The sequence below is a fragment of the Dermacentor andersoni genome, chromosome 2 (assembly GCF_023375885.2).
Source record: "Dermacentor andersoni chromosome 2, qqDerAnde1_hic_scaffold, whole genome shotgun sequence".
In the NCBI taxonomy this organism is placed as follows: domain Eukaryota; kingdom Metazoa; phylum Arthropoda; class Arachnida; order Ixodida; family Ixodidae; genus Dermacentor; species Dermacentor andersoni.
This window is the reverse complement of record NC_092815.1, coordinates 74,219,431-74,240,432: the sequence shown is the minus strand read 5'-3', so window position 1 is coordinate 74,240,432 and position 21,002 is coordinate 74,219,431. Positions and strand designations below refer to the sequence as shown.

The 21,002-nt window shown below is 48.5% G+C and overlaps 1 protein-coding gene across 2 annotated transcripts in view; it reads right to left on the bottom strand.

Annotated features, from left to right (window-relative positions):
* The window catches only part of LOC126541835 (neurotrimin-like), a 188,499-nt gene extending 168,149 nt beyond the window's left edge, over positions 1 to 20,350 (bottom strand). For both annotated transcript variants that reach the window (XM_050188774.2, XM_055076969.1), the window contains exon 1: positions 19,595 to 20,350. In XM_050188774.2, coding sequence (XP_050044731.1) covers positions 19,595 to 19,664 — 70 coding nt within the window. In that variant the 5' untranslated portion in view covers positions 19,665 to 20,350. The remainder of the gene's footprint in view (positions 1 to 19,594) is intronic.
* Positions 20,351 to 21,002: the final 652 nt, after the last annotated feature.

Genomic DNA, 21,002 nt, shown 5'->3' with positions numbered 1-21,002 from the left:
TACCTGCGGCGGTAGCTTACTTCGCTTCACTGAAATTGTACACATTACGAAATATTATTAACTCGCCACACACACACACACACACACACACACACACACACACACACACACACACACACACACACACACACACGTGTGTGTGTGTGTGTGTGTGCGTGTGCGTGTGCGTGTGCGTGTGCGTGTGCGTGTGCGTGTGTGTGTGTGTGTGTGTGTGTGTGTGTGTGTGTGTGTGTGTGTCCCAATCGTGGTGGTCCTTGGAAACGTACTTGGACAGCATATCGGTAAGAGTACGGTTTAACCGCTCTGTCAGGCCATTGGTTTGAGGATGGTATGAGGCAGTCAGCTTGTGTTGAGTGGAGCAGGAACGCACAATGTCTGCGATAACTTTCGAGAGGAAGTTACGACAACGGTCACTAAGCAGCTGTCGCGGGGCGCCACGAAGTAAGATAATGTCACGCAAGGGAAAGTCCGCGATGTCAGTGGCGCAAGTGGTAGGGGGAGCCCGCGTGATAGCGTATCGGGTGGCGTAATCAGTTGCGACGGCTACCCATTTGTTCCCAGAGGATGACGTGGGAAAGGGGCCGAGGAGGTGTAACCCAACACGGAAGAACGGTTCCACAGGGACGGTGATCGGCTGGAGATGACCGGCAGGTTACACCTGAGGTGTTTTCCGACGCTGGCAGGTATCACAGGCAGCAACATAGCGTCGGACGGAGCGAGCGAGACCAGGCCAATAGCAGCGGCGGCGGACGCGGTCGTACGTGAGGGTTACCCCAAGATGTCCTGCAGTGGGTGCGTCATGCATCTCAAAGAGCACAGTCTGTCGTAGATGTTTTGGCACGACAAGAAGAAGATTAGATCCGTCAGGGACAAAGTTCCTTCGATACAGAATGCCGCCCTGGAGGACATATCGGTGAACGGATGCGTGCTCGCAGCGATAGGTCTCGGTACTGCTCATCGGCGATGTTAGCGAAGGCAGACGCAGAGAAAATGCCGTTGGCGCTACTACTGTCGGCGTCGTCAGGCTCGTCTACCGGGTAGCGAGACAGGCAGTCAGCGTCCTTGTGAGGTCGGCCAGATTTGTAGGTGACAAAATACGCATATTCTTGGAAGCGTAAGGCCCAGCGACCAACTCTTCCTTTAGGATCTTTCAGTGAGCATAACCAGCAAAGCGCGTGATGGTCTGTGACAACGGAAAAGGGTCGGCCATATAAGTATGGGCGGAAATTCGCAACCGCCCAAACTAGGGCCAGACACTCACGCTCAGTGATGGAATAGTTGCGCTCCGAGGGTGAGAGGAGTCATGCTGGCGTGAGCGATGTGAGTGAGTGACTGAGTGAGTGAGTGAGTGAGTGAGTGAGTGAGTGAGTGAGTGAGTGAGTGAGTGAGTGAGTGAGTGAGTGAGTGAGTGAGTGAGTGAGTGAGTGAGTGAAGAAACTTTTATTGCAGGTCCGGCGAGGACGCGAACTCGTCGCGTACCTGGGTAGTCCCACGTCGGGACCGGCAGGTCTAGCCCACCGGCCCGGTCGCGGGCACGCCGGACAGCCAGGATTTGCTTTTCTAGAGCGGGGCTACGCAGAAGCGAGTCCCACTCCTCCTTGATGAACTTGGGGTATGTCGACCCGCACTCCCACAGCATGTGCGCTAGAGTGGAGGTCTGCCCGCAGGAGGGGCAGGCGTCGTCGCGATACACGTCCGGGTAAGCCTCGTGGAGAACGGACAGACACGGATACGTACTGCTCTGCAGAAGCCTAAGCGAAACGGCTTGCGCCCTATTCAGCTTGGGGTGAGGGGGTGGAAAGACCCTTCTAGACATGTAGAAGAATTTAATAATCTCGTTGTGAGTAGCGGGAGCGTCCCTGTGGCCGTAGGGAGGAGGGGAGTCGGTGCTTCTTGCAGAGGAAGCGCGGTCGGTGAGGTCACGCGCAGCCTCGTGAGCAGACTCATTGAGGTTCGGGGGAGCACCCTCGACCGACCCTACGTGAGCTGAAAACCAGTGGATTGAATGATGCGTGAGAGCATATCGACTCGAGCTGCTAAGACGACGAGCAGCTTGCTTGGCGATGCAACCCTTCTGAAAAGCCCTAACTGCCGTTTTGGAATCGCTATACATCTCCGACCCACGACCGTCTAGCAGGGCGAGGGCGATGGTGGCTTGCTCGGCGACTCCGGGGTCTAAAGTGCGAATGGAGGCACAATTGGAAATCTTGCCGCTAGAGTCGACCACAACGATGGCAAAGGTCTTCCCATCGCTGTACTCCGCGGCGTCGATGAAGCTTGCTCTAATGTCTCGTTGCTTGATATGTTTCAGGATGGCTGCTGCTCTGGCCTTGCGCCTGCCCTCGTTATGGACGGGATGGACATGTCGGGGCACAGGGGCCACTTCGAACTTGTCTCGAATGCACCTAGGGATCGGGGTAGTGACCATCGGGAATCCCGCAGGTTGGTAACCCAGCTCTTCGAGGATGTGTTTACCTGCCGCTGTGGTGCTCAGGCGAGTGAGTTGCGCGCGTTCTTGGGCTTCGGCAATCTCCTCGGCAGTGTTATGCACCCCCAGCTTGAGGAGATCCTCGGTATGGGTCCTGATGGGTAGCCCGAGAGCCCTCTTGACCACTTTGCGGATGAGAGCATTGAGCTTGTCTCGCTCCGCTCTGAGCCAGTTCTGCATAGAAATTGTGTACGTAAAGTCACATAGTACGAAGGCATTGATAAGCCTGAGGAGATTGTTTTCCTTCATTCCTCGGTGCCGGTTTGCTATTCTGCGAACGAGGCGGAAAGCGTTGTCCGTCTTTGCGATGATCTTGCGGAGAGCCGTTCCGTTCCCGCCGTTGAATTCGACAAACATGCCCAGGACCCGAATAACGTCGACCCTGGGTATCACCCCCCCCCCCCCCCCCGTCACAAGTGCGAAGACTGATGCTGCTTTCGGAGACTGGCTTCCAATCTTTGGGTCTGCCTCCCTTCTCTTTTCTGTAAAGCAGAAGCTCCGACTTGGCGGGGGAGCATCGAAGTCCGGTGGGGCGGAGATACTCCTCGATCACGTCGATCGCCTCCTGCATGGATTCTTCAACTCTGCCCTCGCAGCCTTCGGAGCACCATAAAGTGATGTCATCGGCGTATATGGTGTGCTTGACGCCCTCCACGCGTGCCAACCTCTGGGATAGGCCAATCATACAGATGTTGAACAGGGTGGGTGAGATGACGGCACCCTGAGGAGTGCCCCGCCCTCCGAGGGGCACATCGTTGTAGCGGAAGTCCCCAATGCGAAGCTTGGCCTTCCTGTCCGTTAGGAAAGAGCTGACGTAGCTATGGAATCTCGAACCGAGACCCAGGTCTGAAATGGTCTTTACGATGAAGCTGTGGAACACGTGGACTTGGGAGGCTTGGGAGACCCTACTGCGCTCCGAGGACCCGGCCAAGCAAGCTATCGCCACAGGCCGGGCTGCCAGCGTCATGAGCCTCCGGGAAATGAACGTTTGAGTGCAGTGGGGCCGTGCGGGGGCCCAAGGACCTGCGTGTCCGCAACTCCCCTGTGTGCAATAAAGTTATCACCACCACCACCGTGAGCGATAACACGGTCGTTGCCGCGCTGTCTTTGTGCCAGTACTGCGCCAATTCAGTGGCCGCTGGCATCAGTGCCGACTTCGGTAGGCGCAGAGGATCGAAATGGGCCAGAACGGGAGGCGTTGTGAGAAGGTCAATTAGATGCGAGAATGCAGAAGCCTCGTTATCGCCCCACTGGAAAGGGGCGTCTTTTTTCAAAAGCTCGGTTAGTGGTCGTGCTATGGCCGTGAAATTTTTCACGAAACGGCGGAAGTACGAACAAAGGCCGATGAAGCTGCGCACATCCTTGACACACTTCGGCACAGGGAAATGAGTAACAGCATGGATCTTGCCTGGGTCCGGTTGCACTCCGTTCGCGCCAACGAGATGTCCAAGGACGGTAATCTGGCGACGGCCGAATTGGCACTTCGATGCGTTCAGTTGCAGACCGGCTCGACGAAAAACGTCCAGGACTGCCGAGAGGCACTCGAGGTGCGTAGCGAATGTTGGGGAGAATACTATAACGTCGTCCAAGTAGCACAGGCATGTGGACCATTTGAAACCGTGAAGAAGGAAGTCCATCATGCGTTCAAAAGTGGCAGGAGCGTTACATAGACCGAACGGCATCACTTTGAATTGATAAAGACCGTCGGGTGTTACAAAAGCAGTCTTCTCGCGGTCGAGATCGTCCACGACAATCTGCCAGTAGCCGGAGCGAAGGTCAATAGAGGAGAAGTAGCGAGCACCGTGGAGGCACTCAAGGGCGTCATCAATCCGAGGTAAGGGATACACGTCTTTTTTGTAACCTTGTTAAGGTGCCGATAATCCACGCAAAAGCGCCATGAGCCATCGTTCTTTTTTACCAGTACAACAGGTGACGCCCATGGACTACATGACGGTTCTATGATCTTCTTGGCAAGCATTTTGCGAACTTCTGCGTGAATAACTTGTCGTTCAGCCGGTGACACTCGATACGGGCGGCGATGAATATGAGGGGCATCGCCGGTATAAATGCGATGTTTAACAGCTGTAGTTTGGGCCAAGCGACGATCGGTAAAGTAAAAAATATCGTGGTAGGAAAATAGAACGCGGTAGAGCTCACGAGCGTGCTCGGACGGCATGTCGGGCGCAATCATTTTCTGTAAGTCGGCGATGGTACAAGTTGCCGACTGCGACGATAGAGGAAGATCGGCTGAATTGTCGTCTACTGCAATAGATGCTATTTAGTGATCCTCGAATGAGCAAAGCTGGGCCAGAGACATCCCGCGTGGCAGCACTTGTGTCGTCAAGCCAAAATTGACCACTGGCAGGCAGACGCAATTCGCCGTAATAGATAAAACGGTATGAGGTACTGTGATCCCGTGTGTAAGTAGGACGTCTTGCATAGGAGCCGCGATGTAGTAACCGTCGGGGACTGGTGGGGATGACACTAAGTCAACGTAAGTCAGTGCCGAAGGTGGCAAGCGAACGAAGTCGACGGAACTGAGGCGACTGGGGTGTGGTTCAGCGGGATCCAGAACAGGCAGGTCCAGGTGGTGAGTACTGGCGGAACAATCGATGAGAACAGAATGTGCGGAGAGGAAGTCTAAGCCGAGGATGATGTCGTGGGGACAGTGGGCGATGACTGTGAATAGCACGATTGTGGAGCGATCGTCGAAGGAGACACGGGCGGTACACATACCAATTACGGGGGCTGTTCCGCCATTCTCGACACGGACAACAGGCGTCTTGGCGGGCGTGATTATTTTCTTCAGGCGGTTACGAAGGTGAGCGCTCATTACCGACAAATGCGCCCAGTGTCTATAAGAGCAGAAACAGAAACACCGTCGACTTGCACGTCAAGAAGGTTCAGATGAGTAGGCAACGTCAGTAGAGTATTTGGCGGCGTAGGGAGCAATGTAGCGTCGCCTCGAGGCGCTGCATCGTCTAGTTTGCGGCTGGTAGCGGCGTCCGAAGGGAGTCAGCGAAAAGTAGCGATGGGGCTGGGGAGAACGAGATTGTCGTCATTGGGGCGAAGGTGAACGAGAATAGGGGCGGTTCGGCGCAGGAGAATCAGTGGCGGCATTATCGGAGCGTGCGGAATAGGGACGAGAAGGGCCACCTGAGGGGCGAGAGTAGGCAGTATAAGCACACCGGGTCGGGGAAGTCCAGCGACTGCGACAGTGCAGAGAAATGTGCCCTATTCGACGGCAGTGAAAACAAATGGGCTTGTCGTCAGCAGTGCGCCATTCAGATGGGTTGCGGAAACGTGGTGGGTAAGAAGATGCGGGACGGGGCGGAATCGAAGAAGCCGGGTGGGTGTCAGGGCGATGGGCCGAGCAGATGGTGTGAAGACCCATGTTTTCGAACTCCTGGCGGACCAGGGATCAGGGAAACCGTGACTGCAGGTGCGTTGGAGGGGCTGAAGTCGAAGGCAGCCGGATAGGCAGCCTCGATCTCACGACGGATAATCCTGGTAATATCGCCAGTGTTGTTGGTACGAGGAGCGTCGGCACAGAAAGATGTCGCTGGAGTGTAGGGCAAACGGGCAAACTACGAGCAAGTTGAAGGCGTCATCGGCAATTCCTTTGAGGATGTGGGATACCTTGTCCGATTCAGTCATGTGGGCGTCAGCTTTGCGGCACAGAGCCAAGACGTCCTGAATGTACGTGACATAGGGCTCTGTTGACGTCTGCACACGGCCGGAAAGCGCCTTCCGCGCGGCAAGTTGGTAACCGTAGGGGTTGCCGAACAAGTCTCGGAGCTTTTGCTTGAGCGAATCCCAACTGGTGAGCTCATCTTCGTGCGTCCGAAACCAAACTCGAGGTGTGCCACCGAGGTAAAAGACTACGTTGGCGAGCATGATAGTAGGGTCCCACCGGTTATTGCGGCTGACGTGTTCGTACAGGCTGACCCAGTCATCGACGTCTTCCCCATCTTTGCCCGAGAATATGCCAGGATCACGAGGAGCATGGAGAGTGACGTAGGTCGTCGAAGTGGCAGCAGGTGTCGGAGGCGGCTGAGTCGAGTTGTCACCGCCGGGAGCCATGAAGGAAGGCCCGACGTACCGCCCACTACGAAGCTCCGTGACGAGGTACAAGGAACGTCCACCTCTACCACATATGTTACGTAAGAAGACTCAGATGAAAAGCTACGTACAAATATATTTACAACGTAATACGCCGCACTTGGCCAAGAGGCAACAGCGGCGTATATATATACATATATATATATATATATATGCTCGGACAACTGCGTACCAACTTCTAGATATCTTTGCTGAAACCTAAATGAAGTGTCCTATGAAAGTAAGGCATTTCATAGAACATAGCTCCGATTCACAAATTGCAATTACATTGGAATCGTTCTTAAGAGCAAATTCCAACGGATCCCGGTGCTGGATATGTTAATAGCGAAGGCATTAAGAGTCGTAACTGACTTCGTCTGAATGTAAAATTAACATACCACTCACACGAGACGCGCGTACACGGTAGTAACAGCGAAGCAGTAATCAATTAGGTAATCAGTTTAAATCGAACCTTACTAGCACCGGCTTCGAAAAGGAAGATACGAGTTTCTTTTTATAACGCGGCAGCGGGGACATTACTTCTCTATTTATGGACAGTGCAACTTTTTTGACTGGTGGGGGTTGTCAAATCCATAAAAATATTTTAAGGAGAATGATTACACTATCATTTAATTTACTTTCTGATTATTTTTGAAGCACAATCACGGAATTAAAACCATTCACTGCTCTGAACATGTTCTCTTAGTAAGAACCCTTGGACAAGTGCGTACTAGCTTCTAGACATCTTTGCTGAAACCTAAATGAAGTGTTCTATGAAAGTGAGGCCTTTCATAGAACAGCGCTCGTACTCACAAATTGTACTTACATTCGAAGCGCTCGTAAGGGCGAATTCCAACTAATCCTGGTGCCGGATTCGTTAATAGCGAAGGCAGCCAGCTAATTTTATGGAACCTTTACGAAGAAGAAAGCTTTGTGAATTCGGCCTCATAAGATCCTGGAACCGTGGCCTTGTGCGCTTGCGATTTAAAAAGACTCGAAAGCGCTGGTGCAGCGTTTCTTGAGATCCACCAGCCTAAATGTGGTCGCTTGTGTCCGACTGACTGGCTAGGACAGCAATAAATATGCATTGATTGATTGATTGATTGATTGATTGATTGATTGATTGATTGATTGATTGATTGATTGATTGATTGATTGATTGATTGATTGATTGATTGATTGATTGATTGATTGATTGATTGATTGATTGATTGATTGATTGATTGATTGATTGATTGATTGATTGATTGATTGATTGATTGATTGATGAACGCTTGTGCATGATTGTGCGTGCATACTGTGAGTTTACCCCCTCTTCCTCTACTCATCCTTTAGTCCCCTTCTCCAGTGCAAGGCAGCCAACAAGGCTCAGCCAGGTTGACTTTCCTGCACTTCCCTTATAAATTATATCGCTTTCTATGTCACAAAAAGAACGTCAGTGTCCCATTTAGCTTTGCTCCCCTTTCAGAAAAAAGAAAAAAGCTTTGAAGTGAAATATGAGTAGAGCGGCAATTTAATTTTTCGCGAGATTGAGAAGAGAATCGCGAAGCTAGTGTGAGTCACAAGATTCCTACAATGTAAACACGTATTGAGCCCGCTTACCTGCTTCAATTCTTCAATTGCAGCATTGCAACATGGGCCTAAAACACTTAATCAATAAGGTAATTAGCAAAGTGTCGTCACTGGTTTAGTTAATCAGTGATTAACACGTATTTACTTACGCTGACCATTAAAGAGTGGGCTTTAATGGGCCAATAAGACGGATGAATATTTCCACACGCTATCTATAAATAATTGGGCTCTTGCCATGTGAAGAAGGTGACATAATAACACAATGATAAATCAGCCGTGTTTATTCTCACTTTGACGTAGTAGTTCTGCGGAAACCCGCAAGGTGGAGAGAAGTAATTAATAAAGGGGAAAATCAGACATCCACCTGTTCGTAGCAATTGCTACAAAGGAAACCCATACGGGTTCCAAGAAAGAAAAGCCTTACAGTTGAAGAAAAATTCGTCCTGATCTGGGACACGAACCCGGGACCACCGCCTTTCCGGGGTAGCCGCTCTACCATCTGAGCTAACCAGGCGGCTAGCAGATGGCAGGGTGAAGTCCAATTTGTCGACAACACCAAGCAAAGGCAAGTGTTTGACGTATCAGACATCAACCCGTTCGTAGCAATTGCTACAACGGGTGGATGTCTGATTTTCACCCCCCCCCCCTTTATTATTCCCACTCTGCACGACATGACACAACACGGAAAACCTCAAGCAAGTAAACGCACTTAGTCATGTTCATTTCTTTTTCTGCGATGCCAAATGCTAGTATTATAAATCATTATAGAAAGTGGTTTCCAAGGCTGCTTGCTGACGTTGATCTATACAGCTAATGTTAAAAAAAAATTTCTTGTCTACCCGCTTCTCTGTAGTGATGCTATACCCATATGACAACACTGGCAACAATGACATCGGTGCCTTCAAGTCCCAGCCCCAGTTCAACGTGACTCCACAGAATACTTAAGCGAACTTGCTTGGGAGTAATGAATTGTTTATGAACAAATAAAAATTACTTCATATTGTAGAATAACAATAGGCTCAATCAAACAAATAGCTTTCCTTGAAAAACTTCTTACGTGCATTGACAGTACAAGCACGAGAAGGTAGTTCTTAATCCATTACGTCACACTGATCTAGCGCGGCAGCAACGACGTCATTTATTGGGGTCAAAATTTCATGAATACCTAGTCAATTCCAACTTCCTTTCCTTCTACCGACGAATTTCAACAAGTAAACATTTCTGCTATTTTCAGATTCAATAAAAACATATACAGGGAATAACTGGCCTTCGCGTATCGTTATTAAATTCTGACTTCGGCATTTCGAAGACCTCCTACGGGAATTGCATGGCAACGTTGAGAAACTTCTTTGACTTCTGGGTCCTTTCCCTGACGTCAAACGTCTGCTCTCGGGAACGGTTCCTACTTCAGAAGTGCGATTTCCCGCTTCAAGTCGCGGTAGTCTTTTACTCGTGCCCTCCCTTAGGAGTGGAAGCAAGATTTACTGAGCCAGCGTGAATCTGTTTTTATTTTTGCGCATGGCTCTTGTGAGCCTATCAAACCTCTAGGACGCTCACGCAGGTCATCGCCCTTCGTTTCGGCCGATTCGGCCATGAGCGAATTATTAGCAGGGTTGTTCAGATGTGCTGCCTGCGTCAAAGACGCTAGTGATCGTCGCGAAAGCAAGCACTTGAGCTTTTTTTTTTTATTTATCTATCAAAAATTCAGATTGTATTTCGCACTTTCTCTCCACATGAATACTGCATTACATGCGAAAAAATTAATTTCGCGCGTTTCGCAATGGTGTGGTAGGTGGGGGAGATGAACGGCTGCAGAAGTGGTCATGCATTCCGCGTGCAGACAGCGCTATCACCGGTGGTAGGCTACTTTACTCTGTAGCCGACAACCCGAAGAGTTGAAATAACGCCTATATGAATAACTAGCTGGACTGCGAGACGTGTGACATGGTGTCATCTAACAAACCCTAAACTACCATTACAAACTCCGCCTTGAAAAAAAAAAGAAAAGAAAGAGAAAAGACAGAAATGTTACGAACGGGCAGACAGGAATTGCCCATGTCTTGCTTTGAATGTGCGTGATGTCATATCATGTAGCGTGTGGACAGGAGATTAAACAAGAAGTCGGTTCTAGCAGACTGTAGCCTGTGGGCTAAGTTACCCGAAATGAGGCTAATCACTGGGACGCACAATAGCTTTGTATTTCTTTTTCAGTTAGGTGCTTGGTTACGCCTTTTCAGTCATAATAATAGAAACTGCATGGAATATTTTCCACTGGATAGATGAAACACTGACAGAAACGATGACATATTGTTTTGCTTCTGTCTGTCTCGTGTTCTTATGAAAAACGTGCCCTTTAGTATACACGAAATAGACTCAGAGCAAGTCCTTCAAATATAGGAATGGAAAATGGGGTTTCTAGCTTATAAAGTGAAAACTGGATGTTCTTTTGATGAGCAAAGGAGAAAGAGCGTTTTTCTTGTAATGTTTGCATATCTTTCTCCAGACAAATAACCATTGATACCGGCCCAAAGAGCAATTTAGGCTCGCTTATTTCGAATGCTTGCATTTTCGCGGTCGCACGCAGTGTCCTAGAAGACTACGCGATGTGATGTAACAAATACCCTTTCAAGGATTAGTTACCCGCCAGCCGTTAGCCAAGAAGTCACCGCAAGCTCTCACATTCATAACTCAAACCTGCATATAAAAGCGAGAATAATGAGTTCTCTATCTATCCACTTGGCGTGAAGCCTTCTAGGGCCTTATTATTCACTTTGAGTCTGCGAAATGTCTATACATGAAGTCATTCGGTGGCAGATACGTTCACCCTGTAAGTTTAGTCTGATACAATATCTTCCGTGTGATTGCACAAGCATTTAGTCAACATAACTCAGGCAGCTACCAATCAGCGCAGATTCCTTCAAAAAACCTTCAGTTACAGAAAATTGTTTTTCAGGATTGCTTTCAACTGCCCAACACAACTAAACCTCGCTCCGGAGCTAAAACTCCAAGCGGAAAGTGCCAACACGGATAAGATGTCCCTTTAACACCATAGTCGCAGATACATCATTCGAGACGTAGAAACCTCCGTAGGACGTTGTAATTCTTCCACTCAAAGTAGGAACTGCCGACTGCGCTATGAAAGTAATTATTACTATAGCAAATATATGGACACTGCAGGCGCATTCTTGCCGTCGTCGTCGTCGGCGACGCCGTCACCGCGATGTTCCGTATAAATTCGAAGACTTGTGCATAAAGTCCAACCCGGACGCCGCGCGCCGTATGCTGTATGTGCGAGTTAAATTGTGCGAGCGTTTGCCGATGATCGCGGCTCAATCTCGTGCGCTCAAGGGAGGAAAGCGGGAAGAAAGTGCCCCGTCTTCCGTCGCGCGCAAGGAACCGGCGGAGGCGAGGTGTGTGTGTGTGAGAGGGGGGGGGGGGTGGAGGGGGCGTTGTTCTTCGGCAGCAACGCGCGGCCACTCGCGGCCGTGCGGGCTTTTTGAAGGCGATCTGCTTTGGGGATAGAGTCTAGAAGGGCCAAAGGGGGGGGGGGGGGGGAGGCTCCTAGCTTTGCGTGTGCTGTGTTTTCGCCACTCAGTTTGCGTTGAAGTGATAGACGGCACGAAGGTCACTTCACTCACTGCTGCTGCCGCGATCTTCCAGGCCAGCGCTTCCACAGCGAGTGTCCGCGGTCATCGTGTGTCGTGTGTGCATGTTTGCTTGTGCACGCTGACGCCACGCTTGCTAATTTAGTTAGTAAGCTTGTGTTTGCAACTTTACACGGCCGCAAAAACTACTATCCTTAAGTCGTACGGCTGTCTGCTAATTTGCTATCGCAATCGATGCTTCGCGTTTCGGACGAAACTGCAACCTTTAATATTGAATACCAATTGTAACAAAATGTCACTTAGGGTAAATTGATTATGGATGACTACTATATCGGAGAAGCTGTAGCACTGTCTGATTTTCTTGTTAACGGCCTTTAAATAGCACCTAAGCAGACGACGCGTGCACCTGATAGTTAGTGGATACATGACGCACATCATAGACTATGGCCTACAATATTTTCAGCACACCGCGGGCCCCGCTCAATCTCGGAGGTCACGCCGAATAGCGACGCTTGTTGTCAACATTCCCCGTTTAGATAATTTACTGGCAACTGTAATGACGGCATTTCTTTGTTTTGTTTCGTTTTTTTTTCTATTCTTCAGTTTCCATGTCCAAAACGTATATTTCTGCGAGCTTTTCGTGACCGATCCGCTCGTATTTCAGGCGTAAAATTGCAAGACTGACCTACGTCTAGGCCATTCTTACGCGTCTAATGTTTTCTCGTAGTTAGGCAGTTAGCGCTGTAATACATGCCTTTTCTCGCAGTATCAGTTGCCGAAAACATCTGAACTAGCGCGCGAGCAATGTGCTGGCGAGATTCACGGCTTTTGGTCCCTACACTTTCCTACTATTTCCTACTCTTGTCTTTTATTCCTTGTTGTTGTTGTTTCCTTTAACACATTGCACATACCCATGAGGGGAGATTGGCGAAGGTTCGGAATGGAAACATAACAGAATTAATTCCTTCTCGCTAACTTAACTGCTGACCACTTAACCGCTAACCAAGATTTAACTTGTCAACGACTTCCCTTATCTTCGTGCGCCTCCAAGCTGCTTTATTACCGCCTCACATACCGTACAGTGAACCGCAACCCCTGCAACTTTTTTTTTTTTTTTTGCAATTTTGCAACTTTTTGCAACTCGAACTTCGTCAACGCCCTCGTGGTCCAGTGCGACTTGCAATCATGAATACCCTATTTCTTGTAAATCGTACCCGCCAAGGTTGCTTAGTGGCTATGGTGTTGGGCTGCTAAGCACGAGGTCGCGGGATCGAATCGCGGCCACGGCGGCTGCATTTCCATGGGGGCGAAAAACACCCGTGTACTTAATTTCAGGTGCACGTTAAGGAACCCCAGGTGGTCCAAATTTCCGGAGTCGCCCACTACGGCGTGCCTCATAATCAGATAGGGGTTTTACCACGTAAAACGCCATAATTAATTAATCTAAATCACAGTTTTGTCAAATATGATACCTCAGTCGAACGACGTGTAAAACGAAACAGAGCCTCGACCGGATTGGCACCCTTTTTGATAGGCTGTTAGTGCCGCTTTGTCATCCTTAGGCTGTTGTGTAGCTTCTGCCTTTGCTGAAGATTCCATCCACTGATGCAACAGACATTCGCAAATAAACACTTCAGCGCACCGCGGGTGCGCTCTAATACCTCCGTGTGGTACGGACTACCCGGCTAGCCTTATCCGTCAAGAGGAGGTATCTCTCCGAAATGTTTACCTCTGCGAAATCGTCCGTACGATCAGAGGGAAATTTTATTGACGCCCGCTCGAGCTGCTTCCCATTCCGTCCTGCACCAGTGCGGGACGTAGACCTAGACTGCCTTTGTGGACATGCCTCAGGCTGCAAACCATCCGTCAACGACATTTGCACAGTGGGGTTCTTCATCCCAACGGGCTACCACACTTGTTCAACTGGACTCATAAACCACCACTTTGCTCATTCTTTAAGCTTTATGCGGAAGGCGAACCAGGACTTCTCATTCACGGGTAGCAAATTTTGACGCTGCACGCAAACTAACATAAGAAAAGTAAGCAAATGTTCTTGCCTTTCTTTTCTTCTTTCTCTCTCCCCGTTGCTAGTTTGGAAAGTCGTGCGTTGTGGGTTTGTTTCGAACCATTAAGGTGTGATGTATTGGCCGCTTGCCATGTAGTTTTCGCGCACAATTTTATGCTCACTGCAATAAATGTCATACACAGAAGTAATCATAGGGCAGTTGTTTGGAGTGTCAATCTTTGGCAATGCAGGTTACATTTTCAAATAAGGGGAGTACTTTTTTTCTTCTTCGTTTGCGTTATTAGCATGGTCAGGTTATGTATATAACTGTCTGCGAGCTATAACAAGTAACAACATGTTGCGGTGATGAAGTACGCTGCGAGTGGCACTGAATGGGCCCCGGCACATGTAATGAATTGTAAGCATACCTAGAATCAAAAAAACTACACTAGCATATTCATAATGCACTCTTTGATCAAAAGACAATGCAAGTAAAATGATGTAAACAATGCGAATAACACCTAGAATTAGTAGTTTTTGAAGTCTGTGAAACAGCCTTGTCCAGGAAAGCACATCGGAGGGGCGTTAATTCCGCGACACGCACCTTGTTGCATTCGTTGAGTAAAAAAAAAAAAAAAAAAACTGTGGAAGCTGTGCGCGATTGTGCTAGTGCAAGGCGATCGGCGTAGCAGGACTGCGCTCGACGTGCTGTTTTAGTGAAAGCTCCTGTGCGAGTAATTACTGAGTACCAAGCACACATTTGCGAGTTAGAGGAAATCAGACGAGTATTCTACGTTGAACGGCACCTGGCGCTGATGAGGCACCTTTGGCGATGTGATTATAACCCAAATTACCTATTGTCACTGAAAACATCGCCGTTCGTAATTACTGGCAATCTACAAGCGGATCATTATAAAAACTCTTCAGAAATTAGCCATCAACGAGTAAGACAAGTGAGGCAATTAACGCCTGGGTAGAAATACTGAGAGTAAGCTCTCGTGGAAGCTCTTCAATATGGAACCCCATGACTGCCTCCGGTTGTTGACGCGCCTGCAGAATAACGTGTGTCGAAAGAAAAATAAAGAAATCAGGATATCCAAGCATATATTCAATGCGATTCACGCACTCTCTTGTGAGTGACGGCAATTCGGAAACAGGCATGACAGTATAAAAGCACTGCATTCTAGAGGACAAAAGGATCGTGACATAGATGGCTATTGCTAGTTGATGATGGAAAAGTATAGCTTCCACTGATTTAGAAGTCGTGGCACTTTTTTCTAGTTCACGTGACGCAGAAACTGAGAATATTCAGCAAGGAGAGGCGCAGAACTCTAGACCGTTTACGGAAATATATTGTACGTAACAACAAGCACGCATTGTACCATGTGCGTAGGATGTAGCACCCCTGGCAATAAATTTTGTTCCGCAGGTCTTCTTTTTTTATACATGGAAAACAAAATATTGACCACGACGCCATGCGGTATTGAACTACTTTGAGAGCTAGACACCATAGCCGCCGAGCTGACACTCCGTATTTTGTTCCAGGTTTCCTGCGCCTCGCAGATTGAAAAAGTAGGGGTGCTTGTGCGTGTGTTTCGGAGATCGCAGCAGGCAGTAAATACCGTAGCGGATGGAGACAACGTTCTGCGCATTGCAAAGCAGTAGTACGCGAAAAAAAAGTTGTTCTTGAGATGATGGCTGCGTTCGCTGTGAAAACCTGCAGCTGTCGCAGCAGATCAGTTCGGAGACACAGGAATCGCCGAAGTGTTTATTAAGTAATTCTAAGCGGAAATACCTAAAAGCAAGTTGCTGAATTCTTTAGTTTCCTACGCTTTTATGAGGAAGGCATACCATGCACCATTTCAACTTGTTTTTCTTTTTTTTTTATTCGACGCGTACGGAAATCTTAGCTGCTTAACGGGAAAAGGGTGAAAATAGGAATAGGCGAATGGCACAACGTTATACCGCCTCATTTTATATGCATGTAACCATACAAAGGTACCAATGATATCAGTGTAAAGCCTGCATACTAGTTCCAGAGATGTCCAGAGATTCCACTACAATGTCTGCGTAATTTATTTAAAAATGTTGGTTCAGGCAGCCTTTCGACGCTGAACTATTTTGTAAGACGTAGTGAAGTTACGAAACCTGATTACGAATGCAAACAGTACTGCTTTCTTTATATGATTTAAGAAGCACCTTGCGCTTACGGTCGCATTCGCTATTGAACGTTCTATTATGATGCGCTTTACTTCGTCGATTCCTTGCTAGCTTAGGTTATAGTCAATAAAATATCGCAGTTTCACCATAAGGGTAAAGTAACGAATGCGATATAGCCACATGTCAGGATATTACAAGAAGTGTAAAAGTTGTAGCTGTAGTGTCAGTATGAATTGAAGCAATCGTAAGCTAAGTAAAAGCGAGCTGTTTTGCTAGGGGTCCTCTGTTTGAATCCTGCCATCGGACAATTTCATTCACGTTTATTAATTAAAGCCAACGTCTTCCTTAGCAACTTTGCCACCCCTTTTCCGTATCGGGTATGTTTCAGACCACTTTCCTGGGCCGATCCCGGAGGTAGCACCACAGCTGTGCCAATAAAATTACATCATTTTCAGGTTTGAGCTCTGTTATTGTTCAGCACTTTCGATATCTAAGTCTGACAAGATTTAAAGTAAAAGGCATTCGCTGTCCGTGTTTTGTTTCATGACATTTGCCTATGGGCTGCCATTCTCAAATTTCTAAGAAATAATTTTTTCAAGTATGTAACACCGGGTTTGGGCAACTTTAGCGATAGAATGCTGTGGCAATATAACCCGCATTTACTGCACTATATATATAGCATACATATGCCTATATATAGAAAGCACCTCACGGAGACGACAGCGGCCGAAATTCATTGGAGTGTCCATATAATTGCTATCGCAATAAATAAACGCACTGCGTACGCCGTCACTCAGAAGGGATTCAGTGGTGTGGTTTTCAAGATCCACATTCTGCTCCCTATATCCCTATTTTTTTATTACCTATACTGATGAGCAGATGATGCCTTTTTGTGCCCGCCGGAAAAAAAGAACTAAATTCATCTTTAAGGAAGCTTCAGCTCAAAGATACAAAAAAGGGACAAAATTAAACTGACCATATACAGAAGCAAAAAGCAGAGATCGGAGCTTCTGTGTTTTGCAAAAAGATATATGGGTGACGTATATTCACTGTCCTTGATAAGGAGTTAACCATCCTCGTGTCGAAAGACGTTTCAAAAGATCGAGGCACTGCAGATCAAGGCTCTTATTAGCAATGACGACGTATTCTTAATATACTGCTGAAGGCAGAACCCCGTTATCCATATGTTCTGTGTGTTTTCAGCGAGAGAACGTAGATTTCTAACTTGTGAGAATGGAATAAAAGTAGCTTTTCGCGTGTGCGATTACAAACCGCTCAACAAGGGCTATACTTTGATTCAACAAAGCAAACAGAAGCTGATTTCTTTGTTGTTGTTGAAATTACCTACGTCCTCATATGTTCCCTGCAAATATTAGCTCGTCTGACAAAGGAGTTTGCGAACCGGCACGCATTCTCCTCTTGGCCGTGCTTCTATCTATCAGCAATGTACAAACTGAATGCTGATGCGGCATGATAAATAATCATGGTTCAAATACAGCAGAGAATAAACCTCAAAAAATTAGCTGCTTTTAAAAATATGCCTACGACTTTGCATTCGGAGAATAGAGTACAAAGCAATGAAATGGTGCAATTCAAACGTTGTCGTGTATGATTATGTGCGGTGCCTCTGAGCAGAAAAGCTTGTTCTAAAGACTCATGACTTTTTAGGTTATAAAAATTTCATTTGAAAAATACGTGCTTGTGAGCTGCGTGAGACAGTTTTAGTCTGATAACATGGACCGAACACTCAATAATTTTATAATTGTCGAAAAGTCGCTCAAGCCTAAACGCTACGAATGTGCGCTGTAATGGAGTTGATGCGCAGTAGCGCGCTACCAAAACGTAGAGCACCTTTTCTCCGTGTCACCGTTGAGTGGATGCTCCCGCTGTTGTATTGCGCGCGTGCACGTTCGATGAAACGAAAGAACGCGCACCCCTGCTGTATATTTTACCGCAACAATGGTAATCAATCTGGAGAATCAATCTCTCCTTCAGTCTATATACAGTGTACGCTGGCTACAGTTACGCTAGACGACTCTTTGCACGTACGTTGCTTATCTGACACGGAGGCAACCGTTCGGAAGCGTTAGCGAAGGGTAACGCTACCATACGTATACGATAGTGGTTATTACGGCGTGACAAAGGGGACATACACAACACCGCGGCACATTCTTGTTGTTATCTTGCTGCTTTAGTTGGGTGCTTGTCAGGGCACTTTATTACTAAGGAAGAAAAAGTCAGCCTACGGCACTCATCATGTTGAGTGAAGAAGGGCTTCCAAGAAGTACGCATGCGCGTGTCCAATGGATTCTGCATTACGGAAGTGATGGCAGACAGCGAAACGATGAAACTTCCGATGCACCTTGCTAAGGGCCTTTCAGCACTACTGCATACACAGAAAAAACAAAATGTTTTCCCACGCTCACTTTCTTAAGGTCCTCGCTCGTCCACCGACACGTGTGAATTAGGAAAGCAGACACTGTTTTCTTCATACGTAGCTGTCGAGCGTACCAGACATGCAATTCGGACAAATATTTAAAGATAAAAATTGCACCGTAACCCACCGTAAAGAATTTGCATAGAAAAAAAAAACGAAACGAAGACAGTCCTAAGACGCTCGCGCCTTGGGTACGAACCAACGGGACCCCGGGACATGAACGTGACCGAGGGGAACCCGTTTTCCCACTGTGGGAGTTCGTTTTTCCTCCCAACCCAGATGCTTTCCCGCGTTTCTTCCGTGCTGCTGGCGGCTCGCAGACGATTACGGACGTGTTTTTCCCCGTCGGCACCGGCTTCGACCTGCTTCGCTCTTGCCATTCGGAAGACAGGTGCAGTGAGGGGCGGCGCGCCTCACTATACGGGGTCATTACCGGCGTTCGCGAGAAGCGCCGTCCGGTCTATTCGCAGAGTGCCCCACGCTCGCGCAACAAGCTGCACGGCGTGCCATGTATAAATCGAAGACAATTAGTGAACCATTTATTAAAATACGCGCAAGCGAAAAGAGTGCGCGCGCGAGAGCCCGACTGCACGCTTTGCACGCTACATGGCGCCCCTCGTAAAAGGATAAAGAAAATCGGGCGCAACTTGGCGAAGCAAGCTCAAACGCAACAATCGCGCACAAGTATAGAGACGAGCGGTACGCTTCATTTGCTGCGTGGGCGTCGAAATGGGCTTGTTCTCTAACGACGCAAACCTTTTCCTGAGAGTTCCTAATGGTGAGGGCGGTTAGAGAAATTTGTGCCTTTTTCTTTCTTTCTTTTTCTGGCCCACGCGAGACGGATTCTCTGGACGTGCCGCACCGTTGCCTCATTCTTCGGCGCCCGTGAGATGCGTTCCATTTGCGCGCGAAATGCTGCGCAGTGCGCAGCACCCGCGCAAGAGACGAGGACCTATTAGAGGATAGCTCAGGTGTGACGGCACAAATATTAGGAAAATAGCCTTTTTCCTGTGTAACGGATTAACATTCGCCGCCGCAAGCTAAGTGACCTCGTCTGCAATTTAGCATACGAAGAAAAGATTCTTCGCGTAAGCATGTGGGCAACTAATTCCGATGAGCTGTCAGAAACTTTTTCTTTTTCCTGAAATACAAGCCTTCGGTTCTTGTCGCGTGAAAAAAAAAGAAAAAAATGAAAAAGACATCATTTTCGAGCACTTGCGTCTTACCTGCCACGAACACCAACAGCATGAGCAAACTGGACCGCACGCCCCCAGTGTCCGCCGTTTTGTGAGCCATGATTGGCGAGCAGGCCGCAGCGTTCTCACAGACGATTCAGGCGCACGTCAGAGAACCACCTCTCTCGCTGTCACTGCGTCCATCGAACTGATTGACAAGCGAATTCGAAGTGACTTCTAGTTCCTTCTTCTCTCCTTCACTCTCAGTCGCCACCTCCTTCGCTGCTTTCGCGCCTGGTCGTATCGCGGATGCAAGGAAAGGGAGGACGACAAACGAGGAAAACAATAAAGAAAGCGGAACAGAAACAACGTTCTTCAGTCACTCCAGGCGAGAAAGCGAACAGTCTAGACACATGGCGAATACTTGTCCGGGCTTCGTGTGTGTCAACGCCGGCGCTGTCACTCTTGCGACACGATCACAACGAGCACGACGTCAGTAGCCCCCGCGACGTTCGCCTCTGCGGAGCACAGCGAAGAGCAGGCTGCCGCGAAGAGTTACAAGAAGTGTCTGGCGGTGCTCACATGTTCCCAAGAGCCGGCGTGACACAACAACAATCGTGGCGCCAGCGGCGGCGAGCGCGCGCGTCGACGTCCCTTTTCTTCCCGAAAAAGCGCGCGCGCTCCCGGAGCGCTCGCTCCCTTCCTCTCGGCGCGGCGCAGGAGTTGGTGTGAGCAGCGAGCGCGGCGCCGTGTTGCGTGGCGCGCCGCTTGCTTCCCTCGGGATCAGCGCGCGACCACGCTTTCAAAACTCGCACGCGCGTGTCCGGAGCAGCGGCGCGCCGGCGGCCGGGGACGCCTCCCCCGGCCGATGACGTCACCAACGCGTGCGCACAGGGAAGCGCCGGCCACTTGGAGACACCCCCCCACTACCACTTCTCTCTCCCCTCCGGCTGCAAGCACAGCCCATCCTTTCCTGTTTTCTTCCTTTCCATTTCGTTTCCCTCTGTCCTGACTCCCTACGTGTGTCGGCCGGACTACGTCCCGAACTGTTCTCCGTTCCGCACGTGCCCTCGCGTTCCTCTACTTCAATGAAGTCATAATGCTGTAATTTTCAATTTTCTCGCTCAACTTTTCTTACTCTACAATTTTGTTACTCTATAATGGCGGCGACCAACACTGAAGAAAAAGAACAGCTTCCATATATTATTATTATTATTATTATTATTATTATTATTATTATTATTATTATCTTAAAGGTCCTGGTGTGACGTGTTACATGAGGGATATTTATTGAGCTCCACTCTCCGTGAAAGCCTTCGCTCCAAATGAAAAGGCGTTCGTGTTGTCAACTTCTCTACTCTTGTGTCCTGTCTGCACGCCTCACCTCTTTTTTGCATAATGAAAAGGCAAACTGCTTGTTACGAGTATTTGATAGTATGATATGGTGACATTATGAGGA